Source organism: Trichosurus vulpecula, chromosome 3, assembly GCF_011100635.1.
Source record: "Trichosurus vulpecula isolate mTriVul1 chromosome 3, mTriVul1.pri, whole genome shotgun sequence".
NCBI lineage: Eukaryota > Metazoa > Chordata > Mammalia > Diprotodontia > Phalangeridae > Trichosurus > Trichosurus vulpecula.
In genome coordinates, this window is record NC_050575.1 from 98023471 (window position 1) to 98048580 (window position 25110).

At 37.5% G+C, this 25110-nt stretch overlaps 1 protein-coding gene across 2 annotated transcripts in view; it reads left to right on the forward strand.

The window, feature by feature from the left end:
• GFPT2 (glutamine-fructose-6-phosphate transaminase 2) overlaps positions 1-25110 on the forward strand; it is a 59259-nt gene that overhangs the window by 21424 nt on the left and 12725 nt on the right. For both annotated transcript variants that reach the window (XM_036748069.1, XM_036748068.1), the window contains exons 2-10: positions 2417-2524; positions 7894-7992; positions 8641-8766; positions 10612-10670; positions 13210-13344; positions 15511-15572; positions 17779-17858; positions 19107-19224; positions 22287-22450. In XM_036748069.1, coding sequence (XP_036603964.1) covers positions 2417-2524; positions 7894-7992; positions 8641-8766; positions 10612-10670; positions 13210-13344; positions 15511-15572; positions 17779-17858; positions 19107-19224; positions 22287-22450 — 951 coding nt within the window. The remainder of the gene's footprint in view (positions 1-2416; positions 2525-7893; positions 7993-8640; positions 8767-10611; positions 10671-13209; positions 13345-15510; positions 15573-17778; positions 17859-19106; positions 19225-22286; positions 22451-25110) is intronic.

The following is a 25110-nucleotide window of genomic DNA, read 5'->3' on the forward strand; positions in this document are numbered from 1 at the left end:
TTGTTTTTGTTTTTGCTGAACTGTCCATGTTTGTATTCCCTTTGTACAAAGCAGGATTCTATTGCAGAAGGCAAGAGGTCATCATTGAGAAATTACAGTGAGATTTCTTAAAGCACCAATAAAATGTTTCTTAAAAAAGGAGAGCATTGGAGGTCTTGAAATCAGGACAGAGGTGAATTACCGGTTCTGATATTTACTTTTCCTATGACCTCGCACATGTCACATAACCTCTATGAGTGTCAGTTTTCTCAGTGAGGATAATAACACTTATGCTTCCTATGCAGGATTATTGTGAAGGAAGTATCACATAAAATAATATAGCATCAATGTAAGGTACTATTACATGGATAAATAATAAAGAAGAAAGTATTGTACATGTTTAATGTTAAGAGCTATATTTATTCCTGGGAGGAGGAGAGAGGGGAATGTGAGCTTCTTTGCTACCCAGCCTGAAGTTCTTCTGTTCATGGACTTCAGTTGAGCCTCTATTTTTTATGTGCAGAAGCATAGTTTGAGTTCCTTAGAAACAAGGAATCTTTAACAACTATAGCACACTGGTAACATTGTCAAAGCAGGCCTCCAAAAGGCTGTTTCCTACAACTTTGTAGTCACAAAGATGCCACACTAAACATATGTGCCTGACATATCTTTAAATATTTCATAAAATTTGGCACGGAAATGAGTGAAAGAACATAACTGAAAAAAGTAGCATGTCTGCCTTTGGGTGTAGGGTAAAGTTTCTATTTTTAAATGGTCATATGGCTGGTGATCATTTATGGTCGTTTGGCTCTAGTCATATAGGATAGTTGTTAATTAGGTTCTATTTATTTGAATTGCATGCAATATTAGATGTTATTGCCAAGAAACCAGACAAGAACACAAGGCATTTGTGATACTATAAAAAGCATTACTAAGTTCCATTGTCGACAACATAACATCTATCTCCTTTGGCTATAAAAAGATCCAATGCTAATTATTCTGCATCTACTGGAATTTGATTATAGCCTCATTCATTTGTTGTCAATAGACTGATTGAATCCTGTGCAAGGCTTTATGTTAGGCACTATGAGGAGTATAAAGATCAATAAAACGTCCCTTACTCTCAAGAGGCTTATAGTCTAACAGGGGTAGGGAGCCTGCAGCAGCCCGGAGACCACATGTGGCCTTCTAAGAAGGTCCTCAAGTGCGGCCCTTCTACTGAATCTCAATTTCACAAAACAAATCCTTGTGTGAGGGAATTTGTTCTGTGAAGTTTAGAGGTTTGCAGGTTCCCCAGTCCTGATTTAGTTATCTCCTGAATTTACTTCAACATACAGGAGAATCTATATCAATTAATTGAGAATTTGGGAGATTTGACAATCCATATATTTATTTCACATTGAAGATGATATAAGAGTCTTAATTCTTTCAAGTGTAATCAAGCCACAAATTCACATACATTTTAAATGAATGGGACTATGTATAAGATGTGTTGTGTACAGATTATCTGCAAGACATATTTAATCCCAAATATAGCCATTTTTTTGGAGGGAGGAAGGCAGGGCAATTGGGGTTAAGTGACTTGCCCAAGGTCACACAGCTGCTAAGTGTGTCAAGTGTCTGAGGCCAGATTTGAACTCAGGTCCTCCTGATTCCAGGGCTGGTGCTCTACTCACTGTGCCACCTAGCTGCCCCAAATACAGTCATTTTTAATCCCAAGAGGCAGTATAGTATAGTTGAGAGAGTGTTAGCCTTGAAGTCAGAAAGATCTGGGTTCAAATGCTACCTCTAACACTTTCTAAGCATGTGACCTTAATCTAGTCACTTATCCTCTCTGTCTCAGGCAACTCCCTCAGATTTATCTACTGAGTCATAAACAGCTTGCTACAGGGGCTTTGATCTTAGTTACTGGAGGGAGTTCACATACCAAAAGGTCTGAATAAATCACAGACCCTTTACCTATGCTCTTTTATCAATAGCCCACAGAGTTGCTCTTCTGTGTGTTTAGGAAAGAAAAATTTATTTGAGGATAATGAGGCAAAATGCAATTAGTAAGGAAAAGCTTTTAAAAAATATTATACATTCCAGATTCAGATAATTTTAGAATGAATTGTACCAGTTGCCTCCCCTCTATTAAGTCAGATATATTACAATTGAGAGTTCATAGGATTCTGGTTCTTAGCATTGGAAGGATCTTAGAGATCAGTTGTTCTAACTCCCTTCCCCATTTTACAGATGAGAAAAAGTTGCTTCTAGTCAAATGATTCTTTTTTATCCTTTTCAGTCTCATGGCTACACCTTTTTTAGGATGACAACATTCAGACACATTTTGAAGTCTTTGAAGACTTCAGTTTTACCGCATATTACTGTCTAATGCATTCCAGGTAGCCTAGAAATATTTATTTATTTATGTCTTTTTCCTGTTTCCTTTTGATAGGAATCTTTGCCTATATGAACTACAAAGTGCCCCGAACAAGAAAGGAGATTTTTGAAACGTTAATAAAGGGTCTTCAGAGGCTAGAGTACAGAGGATATGATTCTGCAGGTATGATTTTTTCTGCTAAAATTAGCATTAATATATTTACATGTGTTCATTCTCTTTTCTCAACATCCATTTTCTTGTAGCTTCTCATAGTCCAGGCATTTTCTGGTATGTTTTTCATTGAAGCCTTATCTTGGAATATTGTGATACTAATTTTAACCCTAAAGTTAATCTCATCAAGTCCTTAATCACAGTTGGAAGATAGAATAATAATATCTCACATTGATATAGGACTTTAAGGTTTGCAAAATACTTTACATGGATTATCCATCCCAGTGAGGTAAGTACTACAAGTATTATTATCCCCAGTTTATAGATGAGGGACCTGATACTCAAGGAAGGTAAGAGACTTGTCCATGGTCACACAGTGTCACATTTGAACCCAAATCTCTTCAGACTCGAGGTCTAACACTTCTCATATTTTACCACACTGTGCTGCCTCCCTGGAAAACCCTTCACCTTCAATACTTTTGAGCAGCTATGATAAAGGTATTGCTTCCACTAATACCAATTTAAAAAAAAAAAACAACCCTTCATGCCTTAGTAGATCAATAAATAAGCCTTTGTTATTGTTGTTCAGCCATATCTGATTCTTTGTGACCCTATTTGGGGTTTTCTTGGCAAAGATACTACAGTGGTTTGCCATTTCCTTCTCTGGAGCATTTTATAGATGAGGAAACTGAGGCAAACATGGTTAAGTAACTTGCAAAGAGTCACACAGCCAATAAATGTCTGAGGCCAGATTTGAACTTGGGTCTTCTTGACTCCAGGCCTAGCACTCTTATCTAACCTGTGTGCCACCTAGCTGCCTTAATAAGCCTTTAGTAAGTGCCTACTATGTGCTTGCCAGTGACAGTGCTAAGTGATGGATGTCGAGAGACAAAAGTGAAATGATTTTTGCCCTCAAGTAACTTACATGCTAATGGGAAGATACATCTATATGTAAGTTTATACAAAATACATAAACACAAGTTTGTTTGTTTTTTGGTGGGGGAGGGGTTGGAGAGTAGGGGAAAACACTAGCAGCTAGGTCTATCAAGAGAAGCCTCATGTAGAAGGTGGTGCTTAAGTGAAGTTTTGAAAGAAAACCCTGCTGCCAAGACATGGAAGTGAGGAGGGAGAGGTTCAGCCTATGCAAAGTAAAGGAGACAAGATTGTTTCAAGAAAAAAAAACTAATTAGACCTGTGATTTCATTGGTTTGACATAGCTAAGAAGATATTCTATAGAGAAGTGATATGATCAGTTCTGTGTTTCAAGCGGCTTCTCTGCAGTTTATAGTCTTAGGCAGTTGCCTGGGCCACTGAGAGTTTAAATGGTTTTTCCATGTTTGCGTACAGGCCTTCTGGACTCCGAGGCAAGCTCTCAATCCACTAATCAGTCTTCCTTCCATGAGTTACTGAGGCCAAAAAGTTCGCCATCTAGTGGCCAACTTTGTTCATAAAGATCTCCCCACTAAGCTAGTCTGGTCTATGTAGGACAGCATGCTCCTACTGGAAACCTCTCCAGCTTAGAAAGGCTTCCCAGTGCTTGCAGGCCTTTGCTTTAATAGGATCTTAAGTTGTAAGAGAGTTTAAACCTCATCAAGTCCAACTCCCCAATTTTATAGATAAAGAAACTAAGGACTACAGAATCCCCTTAATAAAATGATTTGTTCTGTAAAACTTGGATTCAGTCAAAAGGCTGTACCCAAGGACCTAGAAGGCCACATGTGGCCTCAAGGTTGAAGGTTCCCCACCCCTGCCCTTAAAGGCTGCTGCCCTGGTCTAGCCATTAAGAACGTGTTGTCATTTTCTTTTTTCAGTGAAGCATAAATGTCTTAGGAAAGGACATTTTGTGCGATACGTAGCTCAACTTTAATTGGTCAGTGACCTATATCCAAGCCAAATAATTTCCACAGAAGAACAATTTCTTAAAATAAAAAAAGATCAAATAAGTTTTATTTTAACTTGAAAATCCAGTCAGCCAAAAACATTTATGAATATCTCCCAAGTCCCTTACTTGGTACTCTGAATAACTGGAGGAATGGTCTTTTCCCTCAAGTAGTTAGTTATTAGTCCAAAGGAGAGACTCGTCAAAGGTACTTGATTGCCTTAGTGCTGAGAAGCACTCCTAAACAAAAAAACAAAGGCAAAAAGTCCTACCCTGCTTGGCATTACACATCTTCATAAGAGTTATCCTCAAGTACTACTTTACAGAATTTTAAGTAAGTGCTAGAACAAATGGAGTGACAGATAAATATGGATGAGGTAAGATAAGGATTTCATTGGGAGACATGAGGTTTTTTAAGGAGAATTTTCAGAGGGGAAGCAGCCCAGATTTTTGGGGAGTATATATAGGGAGCCCTTCTATGCTGTTCCCCCAACTTGCACTGGGTTAAGGTCTCAGAGGACGGCAGTTACCTTGCAGTCAAATGGTAATTATGTGAGGCTATATACTGTAGTTCACAAGCCCCCAACAGTATGCTTCCCATTAACAATCAGTTGCTAATCTCATTTAGCTCTTATTAAAGGCATTTTGTCAGTTGGCATAGCAAGAATGTTAGTTATAAAAAAATCCCGTTCTCACAAATACATAGATGGAAAGAATGGGCTCAAACTTGGAGTACCAGGCAGTGAATCATACATGCAGGATACATGTGTGGCAAGGCAACTCACAAGTCCTGGTGCTTCAAGTCCTAGAAGTTCTTTCTGTCTTTATAGAGGGTCCTCATTCTGGGTTTCCATGGTCTGCTTTTCACCACAGTCCAACCTTAATGTCAAGGTTACAATCCTTGAAGCTGCTTCCTCTGTTGGATAAGTCTTTCTCTAACCATGTCTACCTGCAATATGTGTTTCTCCTCCTCATTTATCTTCTATTGGTGTAGTAACTAATAAAGGTGAGGATGGGGAAATAGAAAAGCCCCTCCCTGCCTTGATGGCTCCTGCTGCATATGAAGGGTTCTCTTCCACAGCTGCCTTCAGCTATATTGCTTACTTTTTTATGTCTAGGACCAAGGCAGCATGACAGATTCCCTTAGTTAATCACTAGATGTTTTCTGTGAGATGCCAGTTGCCTTCATCCAGTGGTCATCAAAACCTTAATGTCATGGTGCTTTTGTAACAACATAGAACCTTTCACACATTTTAGGGACTGGGGCACTTACCTTCTCTCCCTTTCCAACTGAGGAATCTCTCTGGTCTGGGCTCAGTCAAGTATCAAGTACTACCACAAACTGGCACTGGACTTAGGAGTACTTGCCTTCTCTCTATTCCCACTAAAGGACTCCTCTGCTCTGGATACATATGTGCAAACTGGGCTTAATTCCAGGGGGTATGAGGATTCTTGGTCTCGTACACACAGAGCACCTGAAATTTCTCCAAGGATCTAACTAGAGGCCCAAATTCAGCCTTCTCTAGGATATAAATGATAAATTAAAAAGGAAGATCATTTAGAAAAGCCCCAGAGATTTGGGGCTCCTCAAAAGGGATTAAGTACTTGAGATTAATCCCTTTTGGAGAACCCCACAGATTCTTGAGTTTACTGGGCCATCAGGCAAACCTTGTTCTGTGGCTCTATAGTCCATAAGGATCTCAAACAAACTCTCTGGACTTATGTCACAAAAAGACAAAAAGGAAAACAAACATATGAACCCTCATATTGTGCTCTGGGCAAGTTATTGGACACCAATATTCTGGGGATGCAAAAATCCATACTCTTTAATATTGGTTTCCATTCTCACAATGGGCACAGTAATATAACGGATTTTAGTGTGTGTATATATATATATATATATATCCAACTATGTAGAAATTATCTCAAAGAAAATGTTCTGATTTGTAAAGGAAACATACCAGAAAACAGACTATCTAGTCTAAAACAAAAGAAGAAAAATAAATAGGATAATTTTATCCACGGGATCTCTTTAAAACTAGGTCATCTATGAAGGAGCATCCCAGATGGAGAATCCCTCCAGCTGATCTCAAAAAATGCATAGGAGACCCAAATATTTGGATAAAGCCCTACAGTATAGCACTCCTGCTGGGCTACTCCCCTAGCTTGCAGTCTGACTCAAAGACTAGCTCTCTAGTGGGTGGCTATTTTTCCCAGCTCTAGGGTTACCTATAGTTACTATAGCTCATGTGTCCCCATTGGAGTGCTTCCTATTAATAATCAGCCAGTAGACTTACTTTGCTCTTAGCAAAGAGGGCATTTTCTCAGATGGCACAGCAAGAATAATAGGTACCAAATGGTCTCCTATAACATTTGTATCTCTAGGCAGTACGTTTCATAAAATGTTTGTTAAATAAAGTGTAATATATAAATCTATGAATAAGTGTGTGTGTATGTGTGTGAATGAGCACTATGTGCCAAGTACTGTGCTAAGGCCTAAGGATAAAAAACAGGCAAAGCAAGATCATCATTGCTCTCAAAGAATTCACACTGAGGCAACACATAGAAGAAAATTCAGCTACAAGTTCAGCTTGTAAAAACAAAACCCAGAAGTCCTAAGGATACAATGTGGTAGATGCGGAAGCCCAGAGGGCCTTGGTCTATATTATTGACCTGATGACAGTGTTAGAAATCTGTAGAGTATAGTGAAAGGGCAGATGGTAAGACCCAATGGTCCACAATTCTCATATCCCACCAGAAGGAAGAGTTGGTAACTCCAGTTTCATCTAAGCTTTGTGAGAAATCAAATAGGATTGGGTTCTGGGAAGCCTGGGCAAGGGGAAGAGTTGAGGCAAAAAGTGTAATTCTGAGAGGCCTGGGGCAAAGGAAGGTGTCAAACCCTGAGATGGTGAGAAAGGAAGAAGGAAGAGTATGCTCTGTGCAATATGCGCATGCGCGCACACACATATGTATATGTGTTTATATGTATTTTTTTATCCAAAGTTGATAAACAGAAAGAATTGAACTAAAAATCAAGGTCCCTTTATTAAGCTAAAATGTGGGAGATAAGCACATAGCATATATGATTAAAAGCAATGTTTTACAATGAAAAACCAAATATTGATATTACTGGTAAAGAATTTTTTGTGCCTTTACTAGGTACTGCTACTGGAATATGATAAATTTAGATCTAGTGCCAGAAAATTTATTATTGAGCTATTGTACACTCTTCATTTTACATTATTTTGTGAGTTAATTGTTTTGTTTCTATATATGTCTGGATGCTTTTCACTTATTCTGATGTTTATTGTTGCAGGTAAAGAGCCTTTTTAATATAAGTTCTTTCCATAAAATGTCTGGCTGTCTATATAGAGCATAAGCACCAAAAGGATATGTGTGTGTGTGTGTGTGCATACATGTGTGTGTATTCTACAAAACTTTGTGACAATAAAATCTAAACAAAAATTCAATTAATATAAAAATAACCTATTTTAAATTACAGGTGTAGCGATTGATGGAAATAATAATGAAGACAAAGAAAGGCATATCAAGCTAGTTAAGAAAAGAGGAAAAGTCAAGGCCCTGGATGAGGAACTTTATAGTAAGTGATATTTGAAATATTTTGTTCAATTTCTGCTTAGCATAAGAGATACTTACTCCTATCTGAAAATGGCATAGCTTGAAGAAATAAAGAATAGTTCTATTATCTGCAAAAATAGATGTTTGAAAAAAAAATCTCTGAAAGGCACTATGTTTCTGGGACTAAATGAAATTAAATGGTGTCTTCTAACCTTATTGTAATTTGTCCATTTAAGTGTAAAATGTCCCTTTAAAAAAATTATAAATGGAAAAAATACTGGACTGAAAGCCAAAAGATCACAGTTTTAGTCTTAGTTGTAATATTTATTAGCCATGTGTCCTTACCACCTATGTAACCTTGAGCAAAGTATTTATCCTCTTTGGAACTCAGTTTCCTCATCTGTAAAATTAAATGGCCAGGCTAGCTGACCTCTGGGGTGCCTTCTAGCTGTAGCTCTGTGACCCTATAAACTAGGCAAGTCATATAACCTTTCTGAGGTTTTATTTCCCCATATATAAAATAGGGATATTACTTGACCTGCCTATATGACAGAATTGTTAGAGCAACAAATAAGATTGTGTATGTGACCATATTTTGTACGCAGTACAATGAAATGCAAATATAAGAGATTATTATTATTATTATTATTACTATTATTATTTAATATAGAACAAGATGGAATGGACTTGAAAGTAGAGTTTGAAACCCACTTTGGCATTGCTCACACTCGCTGGGCAACCCATGGAGTCCCCAATGCTGTGAACAGTCATCCTCAGAGATCAGACAAAACTAATGGTATGTATTGTTTTATGATCTGGAACTGTTGATAGAATTAGAAAATTATGTTGATAAACTTTCTTATTCTTTATATTATTCTGTATACTTTTTGCTTATTCTGATTGATTTTTGATGAGTAGTTATAAAAATTCCAACTGGAAAAAAGTATGTCATGAAGATACTTAACTGTGTCAAGACCTAGTGAATAAGCATATGGTAAAATTTTATGCATGAGGGTATTGGGAAGCACTATATGAAAAAAAACCAAAATTTTTTTCATTTCCCTGGTTAAACTGAAAACTTTGAAACCAAAAAGAAAACTTTTTCTGTGTTTTCAGTCTTAAAGGCTTAGCACAGTGAGGTAGTAGGTTGGAAATTAGAGATGTCAACAAATCTGAATAGCTTATTGTAAACAGATAGAGAAGCACTGAAGGACCTTACCACTTTTTGGTATTAATATAAGGAGGTACTTGTTAGAGGTCAGTGTACCCCTGAACTACTAGACAAAATCCATTAGTCCGTACTTAGAGTCAGTTCACAGATTCTCTGAGTTGGAAGAGACCTCACAGTCCATCTAGACAAACCCATGGGCAGACAAGGATTGCCTGCACAATATATCCAACCATCTAGCCTTTGCCTGAAGCTTTGCAGTAAGGAAAAACCAATTACTTGACAAGGCAACTCATTCTGCTTTTGGTTAGCTCTGGTTTTTAGGATGTTTTTCCTCATGTCAAAAGTTGGTGCTGAGCCATGAACACTACTCTACATCTCTCTCTCTCTCTCTCTCTCTCTCTCTCTCTCTCTCTCTCTCTTTCTCTCTCTCTCCCTCTCTCCCTCCCCCCCCCCCGTCTCTCTCTCTCTCTCACACACACACACACACACACACACACACACACGCACGCACGCACACACGCACACACCTCTACATATAAAGGCATATATATAGGTATATCACAAAAGATGCATTTCTACACAACAAAGAACCCAATTAAGTTTATACAGGCTTGCATGGATCCACAGAACTGTTTTACATCATTTGCTGCTGGAGAGAATGACCTACAGCAAAGAAATATACCCCCACCCAGGGCATGTGGCCACTTTACATCATTTGATGGGCGTATAGGTTTACAAAACTGTCCGGGGCTTCTCTTTAGCAGAGAGTATCACAATATAATTCAAACAACATGTTACTGAATTTCCCAAACTTTAGAAAAGGGTCATTACCTTCTGTCCAAGATAATGCATCTTACCAGAGAAAGATGGAACACCAGGGGGCAGTGAAGCATCAGAAAATTTGGTCAGGAGCCCATTTTCTGGAAGATTTAGAACCTGGTGATATCTCTCAGAATACGACTATAGAGCTTGGCCTTTTCATTAAAGTAAACGGGGAGGTAACAATTGGCCAATACCATATATTTCATCACAGATGTTGCCCAGATAGTGGCTGTTCATTTATAATGGAACAGAGAAAGAGTACTGACTCTGGAGAAGATCTGTGTTCAAAGTTTTCCTCTAACGAGTACTATCTTTCTGAGCTTAGGAAAGTCACTTACATTCCCTGGGCCTCAGTTTCCTCAGTTGTAGAATGAGGGTTGAGCCTTTAAAGTCCCTTCCTACCCTACATCTATGAACCTATAATGTCACAACAGTTTAGAATTTGCAGCATCCACGTAAACCAACTGATTCACTGTATCTCTCGATATGAAAACACATACAAATTTAGGGTTCCTGCTAATCATTTATTTTAAATGAGATGATTGACAATTTCTATTTTCTTGGGGGAAATGTTCTGAGAATTCTTCAAATTATTCTGTTATTTATTGTGATATATTCATAATTGCATTCTTATGGGTTTTTTTTCAGAATTTGTTGTTATACATAATGGAATCATCACAAATTACAAGGATCTAAGGAAATTTCTGGTATGTCATGGCTAATCATTAACTTGGAAGTTAAACCTTAACGTCCTTAACATTCTTTGTCATCACAGGTTTAGAGATGGATGGGATTTAATAAGCAAGATTTTTTTGACAAAAGCTAGGAACTTTGGGAAGATGAAGGATCAGTAAGCAAAGGACCATTTAACAAAATGAAGCAGTTACCCTATTATCTTACACTCCATATCAGTCACTGATGCTTTCTAAATCTGGAGGGTCTCTTTTTGTTTGTTTATTCCATTGTAAATGATGTACATTCTCAACAAATTCAGATAAGCAAAAATGTGCAGTTGAACCACAAATAAAGCCAAATAGGAATTGTTTATAAGAATCATCCCTCAACAAATGACCCATATTTTTATCTCCATTCCCAACCTCTCCATTATCCCAACCTTATATCCTTGATTCTACCTGAATGTCACATTTCCTAAACTGTACTCCATTATTTTCCCCCAGAAATCTGACTTTTCACTTGATTTCTCTATTTCCTTTGATGGTGCAATAACTGTCCTAGTTATCTAGGCCTGGGATCTGAGTACCACTTTTGATTTTTCCCTTTCCCTCACCATCAGTGACTTCCCATTGTCTGCTGAGTAAATTATAATCTTTGTTTCTGTTTTTTTCTATTTTTGGAGGGGGGAAAGCAAGGCAATTGAGGTTTAATGACTTGCCCAAGATTACACAGCTAGTAAGTGTCTCAAGTGACTGAGGCCAGATTTGAACTCAGGTCCTCCTGACTCCAGGGCCAGTGCTCTATTCACTGCACCATCTAGCTGCCTCAAATTGTAATTTTTAATCTGATTCCAACCTACTTTTCCATCTCTATCTTACTTTCCCCTTCACACAATCTACATCCAAGTCAAAGTGGATTTATTGTCTCTTTCTTATCCTGTCCCTTCTGATTTCTTTGCATTTGATTACACTCTCTTAGTAAAGCCTTCTTTCTCCCACTTCCACATCCCTCAGTTGAATTTCTCCCCAATCCAATTGTCCAATTCAAATGTCACTAGTGGCTGGAAGCCCCCTTTGACACCAACCTCCAATATGTATTGACTTTTCTCCCCTCATACCTCATTTAGGTCCTGATTTTAATATCTCTTAAAGAACATTACTGAAAATGAAATTGCATTTCTCCTCCATCTTGATCAGACCCCACCCAGCCTTACAAGAAATTTAACCTAACGTGGGGTGTTCTACTCAAGCTTGGGTGGAGACAGATGCTTTCATCTTAATAGCCCAGGAAGACTGATTAGGAGGCTATTGCAATATTTCAGTCAAGAGATGGCGATTGATTGGGTATGTGGGGCAAGGGATGCTTCATCTTACAAACCCAAGGGATATGACTGACTCCAAGGTTTTGAGTCTGGGTGATCAAAAGTATAATCATGCCCTTGGCAGAAATAGAGAAGTTCAGAAGAGAGGTAGGTTTGTGGGGAAAGTTAATGATTTCTGTTTAGGACATGTTGAGCTTGAGATGCTTCCAGGGCATCCAATTCAAAATGTCTATTAGGCAGCTGATGATGTGGTACAGGAGCTCAGGAGAAAGACAAGGTAGGGCTAAATATGTAGATCAGGAAGTTATGTACATAGAGATGGTAATTAAACCCACAGGAGTTGTTGAAGTCACCAAAAGAGAAGAGAAGGTGGCCCAGGACAGAAGAGGGTCTTGGGGGTAATTACAACTGAGGTCAGATATGGTTGATAATCTAGCAAAGATTGATTTGAGTGGTCAGATAGGTAGGATGAGATCAAAGAGAAAGCAGAATCAAAAAAAAAACCCAAAAGGAGACAGCATCTAGGAGGAGAAGATGGTCAACAGCGTCAAATGCTGCAGAGAGCTCTAGAAAGATGAAGATAGAGAAAAGGCCCAGAAAAGGCCATTAAAAATCATTGATAATTATAGAAAAAACCATTTGAGTTGGGTGGTGAAGTCAGGAGCCAGATTATAAAGTGTTGAAAAGCGAGAGGAGAAGGAGTAGGGGTAATGACCGTGAAAAGGAGGAGAACTATAGGACACAAATTTGAAGGTAAAGATCTGGTAGTGATCTCTGAAAAGCAGCATGAAGTAGGAAAAAAAACTGCATTTGCAATTGGAGGATCTGATTTCAAATCTCAGCTCTTCAACTTACTACATAAGTGACCTTGGGCAATCCACTTAACTTCTCTGAGTCTGTTATCTCATTTATAAAGTGAGGAGGTTGGATGAGATCAACCCAACTCCCTTTCTGCTTGATGCTATAAACTTAGGCCAGTGTACAACAGACCACAAGTCTCCGACTGGTCCTGAACTCAAAGCTTTTACAGTTTGGTAGGAGCTCTAGAACCTTGAATTTCTCTGGTGTAGGTTTAAAGTTACTTCTATCCTATCCAGCCTTAGAGAATGTTTATTTTTACCTAAAGTCATCCTAAACTAATGCAAAGGGAGGTGGGGTAGAAGAAGTCTTAGCAAATCTATTAGAATAATTGGGTCATAGAGTGTATCACAATGGTTAGCTGATATTGCATATACAATTAAATATTTCAGGAAACCAAAGGCTATGAGTTTGAGTCTGAAACTGATACCGAAACCATTGCAAAACTGATTAAATATGTATATGATAACAGAGAAACTGAAGACATCAGATTCTCAACCTTGGTAGAAAGAGTCATCCAACAGTTGGTAAGTCAAAATGCACTTTTGCTCTCTAACTCAGTCATGCAGATATGGGTTCATCTATACACAGAAATTGCCTCAAAATAGCTCCTATGTTATAGATTGCTTGTGTGAGTGAATGTCAAGGGAAGTCCTGGGAGAACAAGGTGAGAAGGTACAGAGAAGATACATAAACTGGACATCCACTGGGATTGATAACATTGCTTCTCCAATGTGAAGTTTTAGCATTTCGATACTTTCACATTAATATTTGGACAAAAAGAAATTACTTTGGAAAAAAGGGAACTTTAGAGACTTTACTCTTTTGCTAAATACATCATGGGTTATATGATTTGTAAGAGCTAGCTCTTCACTGGTAAAATGGTTTAACCCAATATCAATTAAAATGTTATTGATAGAAATGATAATGCATCAAATATTGGTCAGTCTTAACTTCGTTTGTTCTATTAGAAATAACGATTCTGGAAAATCCTACATTAATCATGATGTCAAACTTTGTGTTCAATCTTTTACCCAATGCAGTAGTTAATTTCTTTGGAACACTGCTATCTGGAAAGAAATTCTCCTTCAATTTGATACTGCTTCTTCGTTTACATAGTCATTGAATCTTGAGATTGGAAGAAATCTTCCTTCTTAGAAATACAAATAAAAAGCCAAGAATATAAAGACCACACAGTAAGATCTTAATGACTGTTTGTTCAATTGAAATCCACATCTCTGCTAACAACTGATGTTGCTTAAATATTTCCTTCTCTCTTCTTTCAGAAGAGGAAGAAGCATATCTACCTTCTGGAGTACTGAAATAATGCAGTGATGTTATGTCATTTGTGTCTTATAAATTTAAATTTTCAGTTAAAATTTTAAAAAATAAGATACATGAAGCTTTTTTTAGTGAACAACCAAAAAAAGTAATCCCTTAAAAAGAAGATAAGGAGTGAGAAAGAGAATAAGAATGCCAGCATAATCGCCAATCATGATTAAGCATTTATTCTATTTTGGGCACCTTTTACGTACACCTTTTTATGACTTGTAATCAAGGGCAAGGTACCTAGAAAGCAGAGATGTGGTCTTTCTCTTGTCTTCCCTTTCTACATATGCAAACCAAAATGACAAGAGGAACCCCCTTATTTTATAGATAAGCAAACTGAAGCCCAATGAGAAAATCCTCATCTAAAGTAATACAATGGTAAAGCTGAGAGGGAAAGGAAATTTTTTGAACACCCTAGACAGCTTATGATTCATCAAAGGCAGGTGCCAGCACATGGCCATTGGAGAAGGCATATGAATCCCAATAAATACAGTTCACTTGCAGTCAAAGATAAGACTGCCCTTGGTATCTTCCAGATCATCTGGCCTAGTTCCTTTTGTAAGGATCTCTAAACAAAGAGGGCTTAACTATTTTCATTATCTATGAAGTAAAGTAATTTCTATACCAGCAATGTCATCTACTGTTTCCAAGAAGGTTTTTGGTCTTATTTTGTTTTTTCCCAAATTGTCACATCCATAGTGGGAATACTTTTTAATCTTAGCCTTTTGACAATTTCTAGTTGTTTGATAAAGCCAACACAGTAAGGAAAGCTTTAATTAGAAACTGACTGTCCCAGAACTCTCCTTTTCTTATGTTTCTGAAAAGGTTAGTTTAGACTTGGTGACTTGAGGACTTCAATTCCTAGTCAAATCTTGCTGTATGGTCATGGTAAACAGGTATAGGATAAATTTGTAAAGGTTTGGAAACCTAAGTAGTCAACTTTTAAGTCATTATATATAAAAATCTCTGATAAATATGTATGTATACACACACAAATTACCTAGAGTTTAGAATCAAAGTGTTTTCCTTTTCTTTGATACACTCAAGATAATTGTTATCAGCAAATATGTATTAAATACCTACATTCAATAAGACACTGTGTGGACACTGTTATGTCTTTTATTAAATGGTTCAGAAATACACATTGATTATCATGGTATTCTTTATTGGCGTATTTTTTCAGCTCTTTTTCCATCTCTACCAATAAAGATTGCTTGAGTGATTTCTAGGGAGTATCAACGTATGCACATAAGCAAACAAAGGGTCCAGTTGCAAGCTCTGTTTCAGGCAAATGTCAATGATGCCATGTGATTCTTTTTAGCCATATGTGCATTCTCCTCCAGTTCTGTTATGTATAATTCCAGGAAGGAGCATTTGCATTGGTTTTCAAGAGCATCCATTACCCGGGAGAAGCTGTCACTACCAGGTTAGTTTTGTGTGTGTATGTGTGTGTGCATGTTTCGGGTTTTTTTTTTTTTGGAGGCAATTGGGTTTAAGTGACTTACCCAGGGTCACACATCTGAGGTCATATTTGAACTCAGGTCCTCCTGACTCCACCACGCCATCTAGCTGCCCTCGGGTTAGTTTTTCAAATGCATTTGTATTTTACATTGTAAAAAACAGCAATAAAAATTTGAAAACTTGATTGGGCCATTTTAAAACTGTACATTAAGTTTTAAATAGGAGATCCAGTATGACCATATCATTCTTTGTGAGGAAAAGTGTTTAAGAACTAACACATAAACAATCTCAGATACTTACTAACTGTGTGATCCTGGGCAAATCGCTTAGCCCTGTTTACCCCAGTTTCCTTATCTGTAAAATGAGTTACAGAAGGAAATGGCAAACCATTCCAGTATCTTTACCAAGAAAACCCCAAATGGGATCACAAAGAGTTAGATACTACCAGAATGACTGAACAACAACAACAACAAAACCGTAAACAAGCTTGAGTAAAAGTGCTTTTATTATTTACTTGAAAATGTATGTTTAAACTTGAAAATGAAATTAGAGCTTTGACTTTCTTCTTTCTCTCTCCAGAAAGAGGGCATTGATAAGGGGAAACCAAATGATAATAACAGGGCTGATGTACTGCTTGATTTGTTTGGGTTTCATTGTTTTAATGTTTAAAAAGTACTTAGCTCCTCTGCATCTTACACATTTCTTTGTCTTCAGGCAGAATAGATGAAGAGAGAGAATCACTCCTATCCTTACCTTTATTGTGGCTAGAACCCTGTGGTTAGGGAAATTTGGTGTGAGAATCCTTTCTCTTTAACTCTGTAACTTTTGAGGGTTAAACTTATGTTAATGAAGGAAGAAAGGTACTTATGTGTCTGTGTGCCAATTACCCAGATACAGGAAAGTAGGTATTGTTCAAGTTGTACTGCAGCCTTCTTGGTCCAGGGACAATGTTACTTCATATCTCACTCATAGCATTTTTTTTGCTCTGGATCTGTGATTTCATTGGTCTAAAGAACTCCCAGTGAGAAAAATCCCACTAGCGATACTGAGAGGCTAACATGTCTACTAGATATCCAGCTTGAGATATCTGAAAGGCAGTTGGATTTAGTATTGCCAAAGTCTTATTAGAGCTTTGTTGGTTCATTTTAACAGATCAAAAGGAATGTATGTGGGCTAGATTCATGTGGCATCAAAGCAGTGAATAGTTTATTCATCCAAGTTGCCTTCTAAACAAATATCTTACACAAATGTTGTCTTGGAGTTCATACTACTAGAGACAGAATTCTTAATAGACTTTTAAAAATTCTTCCTCTCTTCTATAAAGGCAATTTAAAAAAACTCATATATTTGTTAGGGATGACTGAGATTTTACTCTGATAGAGTCTGGCTAAGCATTATGTGGCTGTTTTGAATCCTGAATTCACTATGAGTTGCAAAATGAAATGTTCTTTGCTGATGTTATTCTGAAATATAAAATTGGTTTAAAAGCCAAAACTAATAAATAGATTTTTGTAGAAGGACACCAAAAATTAAAAAGGTATTGGGTTGGAACAAATACTTCTTTAGTTGAATGTTGCCTCTAAACCAGAAAAATTACATTGCCAACAATAAACACATTGAGTTGAAGAATCCCTTCTCTACAAGTTCTGAAAGAAGTGGGGGAATACTTCTTGTAAATCAGCATAAGTGGGGAGTAATCATGGCCCAGGTTGGGGAGAGGTGGATAAGCTTGTTAAGGAAAACTACTAGCATTTCTTGAACTTGTAGATAAATCCAAAAGTGAATCTGACTACTTTCCTTATGAAATGAAATAGTAACAATTGCCATCTGTCTGCTTCAGAAAAGTTATGTATCATTACTGAAATCGTAGATTTGTAAAGCTCTTTGAGTTATCTCATTGGGCCTAAAAATATCTACATAAGGTCAAGTGAAAAATCCCATTGGCTTTAGTACATTGTACTGCATGCCCCACATATGAAACTTGGCATTTTCATAGAATCTGAATTGGGTAATGAATAGAGGCTGATGTTGTTCCAAGCACTGTATCCAGCTCTTAAAACTCTTATTATTTTCTTGCAAAATTCAAGACTTGTTTTTAATGAAAGGTAGTTATCTATATGCCTATGTGCAAAATATTTTATGTGTAATGTTATTCATTGTTACCTTAACAGGAGAGGGAGCCCACTGCTCATTGGAGTTCGTAGTAAATACAAACTTTCTACTGAACAGATCCCCATATTATATAGGACATGTAAGTTATTTATAAAGCATGTAAAAGATACAACTGTTGGTCAGTTCCTCAAGACTCGGCAGATATATTTAATGCATGTGTAAAGGGAGAGGGAGGGAGAGAGAAATGGAATGTGTGTGTGTGTGTGTGTGTGTGTGTGTGTGTGTGTGTCTAAAACTTCCTACTATTGTTAGGTGACTTGGCAGACATGATCCAGTTTTTCTGAAGCTTGTTCTGTGGTAGATTAAATAGTTCTGTTAGTAAATTTTGAGATTTGTGATTAGATTCAGAATTTGACTGCTTGTAACAACAATGCTACTTGCAGCTGCGGTGGGGGTGTAAGACCAGTAACACCAGCACACAGGAGGGCTGCCAGCACAAGTTCTTTGATCTGCTTTTCTGAAGGAAAGCAACTTTAAAGGGGTCAACGATCTTACTTTAATCAAATACATATGTGTGTGTGTGTGTATTTTATATGTACATATATGTATATATATAATATACACACACATATCACTCACTTAGTTCAGGGGAAAAGTCAGCACTCTGAATATCATAGAAAATACAAACAGAAATTACAAGCAGAAATTATATAAACAGAGCAAATACAAACAGCAAAGACTGTCTGACCAAAACATACATAGTTACCAGAGAAGAGCAGCCATCTGGGTTTTCAAAGCCCGGGGCAGGGGGGGGGAGGGCAGGGAGGTGCTTCTTAACGGCTACCCAGTGTCTCATCTGGGTACATCACAGGGACACTCTTCCCATGAGTAAGCCCCAAAGCAAAATGCTAACCTCAGACGGCTACCCAGTGTCTCATCTGGGTACGTCACAGGGACACTCTTCCCATGAGTAAGCCCCAAAGCAAAATGCTAACCTCAGAGAGAGTGTGTGTGTGTGTGCATGTGTGTGTGTGTGTGTGTGTGTGTGTGTGTGTGTGTGTATACATACATACAAAAAAATACTTCTTCCGGGTCAGAGGGCATCACTACCCTCATGACCCAGGTCAATGTGACTCAAACTCATGTGAATTAAGCAGGTCACATGGGCCTCTTAATGGGTGGGAAAGATGTTCCCATTAAGCAAAAATACATTAACAATACACTGCTGCAGCTAATAACCTAAGAAATTCATATTCCTGTGTCAACCCCATAAAATAACTGAATTCAAAAGATTAAATTGACCCCATTCCTAGTACATATTGTTTAAATTTTATATTTTAATACACTGAACAGAGCTATGAAATCAATGAAATTATTTTATTTACAGGCAATATTGAGAATGTGAAGAATATCTGTAAAACAAGGATGAAGAGACTTGATAGCTCAACTTGTCTTCATGCTGTTGGAGACAAAGCAGTGGAGTTTTTCTTTGCTTCTGATGCAAGGTAGTAGGAAACTTTATTTCCTTACTTCTTAGGACTAACAAACGTTTTCAAGTTTTCCTGACAGGTGTAACATTGTAGTTATTTCGTGAAGAACTAAAACCTGCCATGTTTTGTGTTTTGTGTCTTAACCCCCTACAATAAGTTCTATGAGATCAAGGATCATGTCGTGTCTAAATGTTATATCTCCCACAATGCCTAATAAATGTTCATTGTTGTATATCTTGTAATTCTAGCAGTACTCTCAAACACCTACTAAATAAAGATCTCACCATTTTATTATATGGCTCAGTGATAGCTTTGTTTGTATTAATATGATCCTTTCTTCAGAACTGTATTATAAATCTTAAATGTTGACTTCTGGGCTTATCACCATTTCTCTGATGATCTGTGCATGAAGAGTTGTTTTCTTTGTGATGAATGTATAGTACGTTTAGCAGAAATTTTACAGATATAACTGAGTAGCCATCATAACATTTGTACAATAGCTAGCGTATAGCTATTATCTACTTTAAAGATTATAATACTTAATTTGGAAGTTAAATAAATCCCATTTCCCTTCCATTTTAAGAAAAAAAGACCCAAAACGGAAGTTATTGTAGAAACACCCTTCCCCCACCCCCAGCCAAAAAAAAAGGCAACTCCATTATAGAAAAGTCAGCTCTTTTTCATTTCTTCTCTCCACGTGTCTGTTATCTCCTTTGCCTCTCTCTTCTTTCCTTCCTACTTCATTATGGATCCCCACTACTAGTATAAGAAGAAGTTTGTGGTATCAGATTCTACCATACTAACCTTCTGTTGACCTTGTTCTCTTTATCTTAAATGGAGTGGACAGAGTCTCAGAAGACTCATCTTCCTGAGTTCAAATCTGGCTTCACACACTTGCTAGCTGTGTGACCCTGGGCAAGTCATTTAACCCTGTTTGCCTCAGTTTCCTCATTGGTAAAGTGAACTGGAGAAGGTCATAAAGAGTGACTATCTTCAATGGAGGCTCATTGAAAAATTGGGAGAGATAGGAAGATGGAGCTTAGTCGAAAAGTCTTCATTGTCTAATGAAATTAATTTCCTTCTGTGTTGAATGACAGAGAGGTCAGGTATGGGATAGGATCTCTCTTGCCTGCATAGGCATATGTACTACATATCGGTAGGGTATGCACCCAGGAAATTTTTATTATTTTTTAAAAGGTGATTATTTAATGAATACTCAATCATAAAGGACATTCTTTTTATTGGTCAAACTAAAGAAACTAAAACTTAACAAAATTTAATTTTTTTAAAATTAAAAACTTATTTTAAGAATATAAATTTTGCAAAGAGCTTTTAATATAATTCATTTTATTCATTAAATTTTTTTCAATTAAATATTTATTTCCTCTATTTCCCACATTCCTTTCCCCCACCCCCACTGGAAAAAAATTTCTGAAACAAATATGCATAGTCAGGCAAAACAAATTCCCACATTGGCCACTTTCAAAAATTTGTGTCCTGGTCTTCATATTCAGCCCATCATTTCTCTGCCACAGGATGGATAGAATTCTTCATCACAAGTCTTAATGGAACCGTAGTTGGTCATTACATTGATCAGAGTTTTTAAGTCTTTCAAGGTTGTCTATTTTCATATTGTTATTGTCATGATATAAATTGTTCTTCTGGTCCTGCTCGCTCCACTCTGCATCAATTCATACAAGTCTTCTAAATTTTCTCAGAACCTATTTCATCATCTCTTGCAAGATAATAGTATTCAATTATATTCATGAACCATATTTTGCTCACCTACTCCCCAATTTGTGGTAATCTATTTCTTAGCCATCACAAAAAACTACTATAAATATTTGGATCCTTTTCCTTTCTTTGCTCTCTTTAGACATAATAGTGGTATTGCTAGGTCAACAAGTAGGTATAACTTCTTGGGCACACTTTGGAAAGCAAATTCCTTTCTAAAATGGTTGAACAAATTGACAGCTTTCCCTTACCACTACCACCAATTGATAAATCATCAAAGGATATGAACAGACAATTCTCAACGGAAAAAAATGTAAGCTATTAATAGTAACCACATAGAAAAATGCTCCAAGTCACTAATCATTAGAAAAATGTAAATTAAAGCAACTCTGACATTTTGTCTTACACTCATCAGATTGGTGATGGGGTGAGGGGTCCTTTGAATAAACCTTCCTCTTACCCCCAAAATAAAGAATAATCTTTTTTTAACAAAAAATAAAAATAAATCACTTTTCTATCTGGACTTGCTCCCTTGTCCTTGCAATTTGCCATGAAGAACCAGTGCATCCTCTCAAAATTTAAATCTTTAACTTTTTGCCTTCCTTACCAGTACCATACAAAGTTCCAGGGCCACATACTACATGTACAGGCTGAGCCATAGAAAATAAAGTGGCCAGAGAAATCTTAAATTTTAATTGATTTTCCCCCATCTCTGCTTCAGCCTTACAGAGTGCAAGAGCAAGAGAGAGATTTCCAGGTGTGGGAAGAAGGAAAACAATAGCTCCCTTGATCCTAATAAAAAATGGGCTCTGCCATGCAGAAGTACTATCAGAGCAGGTTAGGCGGCAGCATAGCAAGAGGAGAAGGTCATAGAGCGGCCCTAGACTGTAGGGTGACCAAGTCACTAGACTCACCTCCTTTCTCCTACTTCAGAACCTCACAGAGGTGGCAGAGGGGAAGCAAGTAGGAAACAACCAGAAAGCAAGAGAAATCATGGCTATAACAACCAGGGAACCCCAGAGACTGGAAAAACAACCCCAGTCTCTGACAAACTCCAGATCCCAAGCAGCCCCACTGAATAAAAGGGTTTCTGGCACAGTAAGCTGTGCCTGGATGTACCCAGAACACTATATATGAACGTCTATGGTTTATGTTATAGCCAATCTTCTACTCCCTGTATTAGAAAAAGATTTCTCTCCCAGATTTTAGTCTGATTTCTATAACTTCCTCAAAAAACAGTGCCAATGGAACACTTTTTTCCAGTGAGTTATTGAATTAAACAGCACTTGTTCTGAAATATTAGAGATAGTTCCGAATTCTAAAGTCTATTTTTCTTCCTTTAGTGCTATAATTGAACATACCAACAGAGTAATTTTCCTTGAAGATGATGACATTGCAGCCGTTGCTGATGGGAAGCTCTCTATTCATCGAGTGAAACGTTCAGCTAGTGATGATCCATCTCGAGCCATCCAGACTTTACAGATGGAATTACAGCAAATTATGAAAGGCATGTATATTATCTGAGGTCTTACACATAGCCAGATTCATGATTTAATGTATTTTTAGCTTAGCCCTTCCTAAATAAGGGCTATATTAGGATTTGTAGAGAAAAGGGGTCAGAAGTAATGATATTAGGTCTTTTTTCCCTCCAGATGACTCCAAGTGCTCAAGTCAAAAATAAGCTCCAGAACATCATCTCTCACAGGATAATAGTATTCAGTTACATTCATGTACCGTGCTTTGTTCACCCATTCCCCAATTTATGGTAATCTACTTCTTGCCATCACAAAAAGAGATGCAATAACTATTATTATATATAGGGGTCCTTTTCCTTTCTCTGCTCTCTTTAGGCCTAATAGTGGTATTGCTAGGTCATAACATTGCTTTCCAAAATGTCTGAACAAATTCATGGCTTTCCCCACCACTACCACCAATTGATAAATTGTCAAAGGATATAGATAGATAATTTGATTGCTTTTGGATTCCTGTTTTAAAGTGTTAGAAATGGAACTTGGTCTTAGCATGAGTTTCTCAGGCAAACTCCCTCCATGTAAGCAGCAAGGTACAGTGGGAAAAAAAATCACTGAATCTGAAGTCGAAGACCAAGGCTTAAATTCCAGTGCAGCTACTTACTACATAAAAGGCCTTGGGAAAGTCACTAAACCTCTTTGTGGGCCTTAGTTTCCTCTTCTAAAATGGACTATTCCATCTCTAAGGTACTTTCTAGCTCTAAATTCCAGCCTTTCTCTTATATTGTCTTTACGAGTCTAAGTGTGGTTGAGATCTCCATCCCTCTTTGAAATATTAATTATAATCTACTTTCTCTGCCTCAAGACTTCTGGATGCATATTTTATCATCTTAATCATGTGATATCTTCATGAAGTTGAGGTGCTCATGCATAGATTCCCAAAGTGGGTGATACTACCCTGGGGGGTGCTAGAAAGATCCAGGTGGAGTCGTAGTAGCCTGGGGTATATTTGGGGGGGGGTATCAAATAAAAATAAGAGGGCAATGGAAACATAAGAAGAGAAGAATATTTTGAAAAACCATTTGTACATGTTTCATCTGTTGCATAACAGAGTTAAAGTCATAATGATTACATTATTTTCCACATAAACACAAAAAATGCAAGTTATAACTGATCAATGGTCAAGTCTACTGACAGGTCTTAACAAGCAAGTGTTGGCAGGCAAGCATGTGGCTCACTGTTGGGAAGTCCAGCATGCATCAACAGGAATATATGTGTGTAATGACTTGTTTACAATAAGATACTATACAGTTGCATGATGCAATATTGCATCATCAAAATTTTAATGCAGGAAAAAACCACAAATTTACAATAAATTATTAAATTTAAGATGCCTCATTTTTTGAAAAAATATTTTATATATTTTTTGAAATGGTGCAAATCTCGAATACCCATTAAAGGGTTAAAGAAAGTAGATTTCCAGGGGGTGACCAAGTAAATTTTTTTTAAAAGGAGGTGGTAGGTGTAGTAGCAATTTTGATTTGAAGACCCATTAATAGGCCATGTGACCTGCTTATGTCACAGGAAGCTAAGACACATGTGGTAGGAGTAGCTTCCTGACAGGAAAAGGAAGTGATGCCACAGAAAATGCTGAGAGGGAGAGAGAGAAAAATGTTATGTCTGCTGGTGGCTGCTAATGGCTGCCCTTGTGATTGTTAGAACTGAACAGGCTGACTTGGCTGTTCTGTGAGTTTGTTTTGGGAAGACCCCAGCAGGGGGGTCGGAGAGGTTTCGGATGGCGAGTCTCCAGGCTGTTATATGGTGTTTTAAGCTCCTTGCTGTTATGATAAAGTGGGCAGACTGACCGTGGAAGCTGAACATTTTATCATGGGATATGTTTTCTGGTGTCCAAATAAATGTTATACTTCTTTTACCTTCGTTATGGAGAGTTTGTCATACTTTGCGATACAGAACTACATAGGCATATTCACGATTATCATTGATGTTGTGTTTATTGCCTTACTGTTTCAGTAGGACAAATAAGTTTGGGAACCTTAGTGGGATAACTAACCAGTAGAGAGGAATTTAAGGGATGCTATATCCTCAAAGGAGAACCAGGTTTCTGTTAAAACAAGGAGTCAAAGGAATTTTGGTAGAGGAATTTTGGGATATAGGGGAATTTTGTGAATAGAGGGAGGGTTCCAAAGGGCCTGGTGGTACAGTCTAGAATGAGACTAGGAAGGAGAAGAAAGGGTTGGATTAGAGAAGGAAATAGTAGTATCAACATAATAGTTAGCATTTATAAAGCACCTACTATGTGCTACCTAAAGACTTTACAAATACTCTTTCAGTTGATCTTCACAACGATTATGGGTGGTAGGTACTATTACCATCCCCATTTTATAGTTTAGGAAATTGAGGCCAACAGAAGTTGTGACTTGCTCAAGGACACACACCTAGTGTCTGAGACCAGACTTGAATTCATGTCTTCTTGCCTCTAGGCCCAGTCCTCTATCTACTGCACTACCTAGCAGACTAGCTAAGGTGGTGAAATTAGATGACCAGATGAAGACCCAGCAATAGGAGTTAGATTGACATGGCATGTGATTAAACTCTAGTTGATACACTGTGGAGTCCAAGGCAGAATCTAGCATGCTGGTGTTTTTGTTTTTACCAGTTAGAGCTTTCTTCTTCAGGT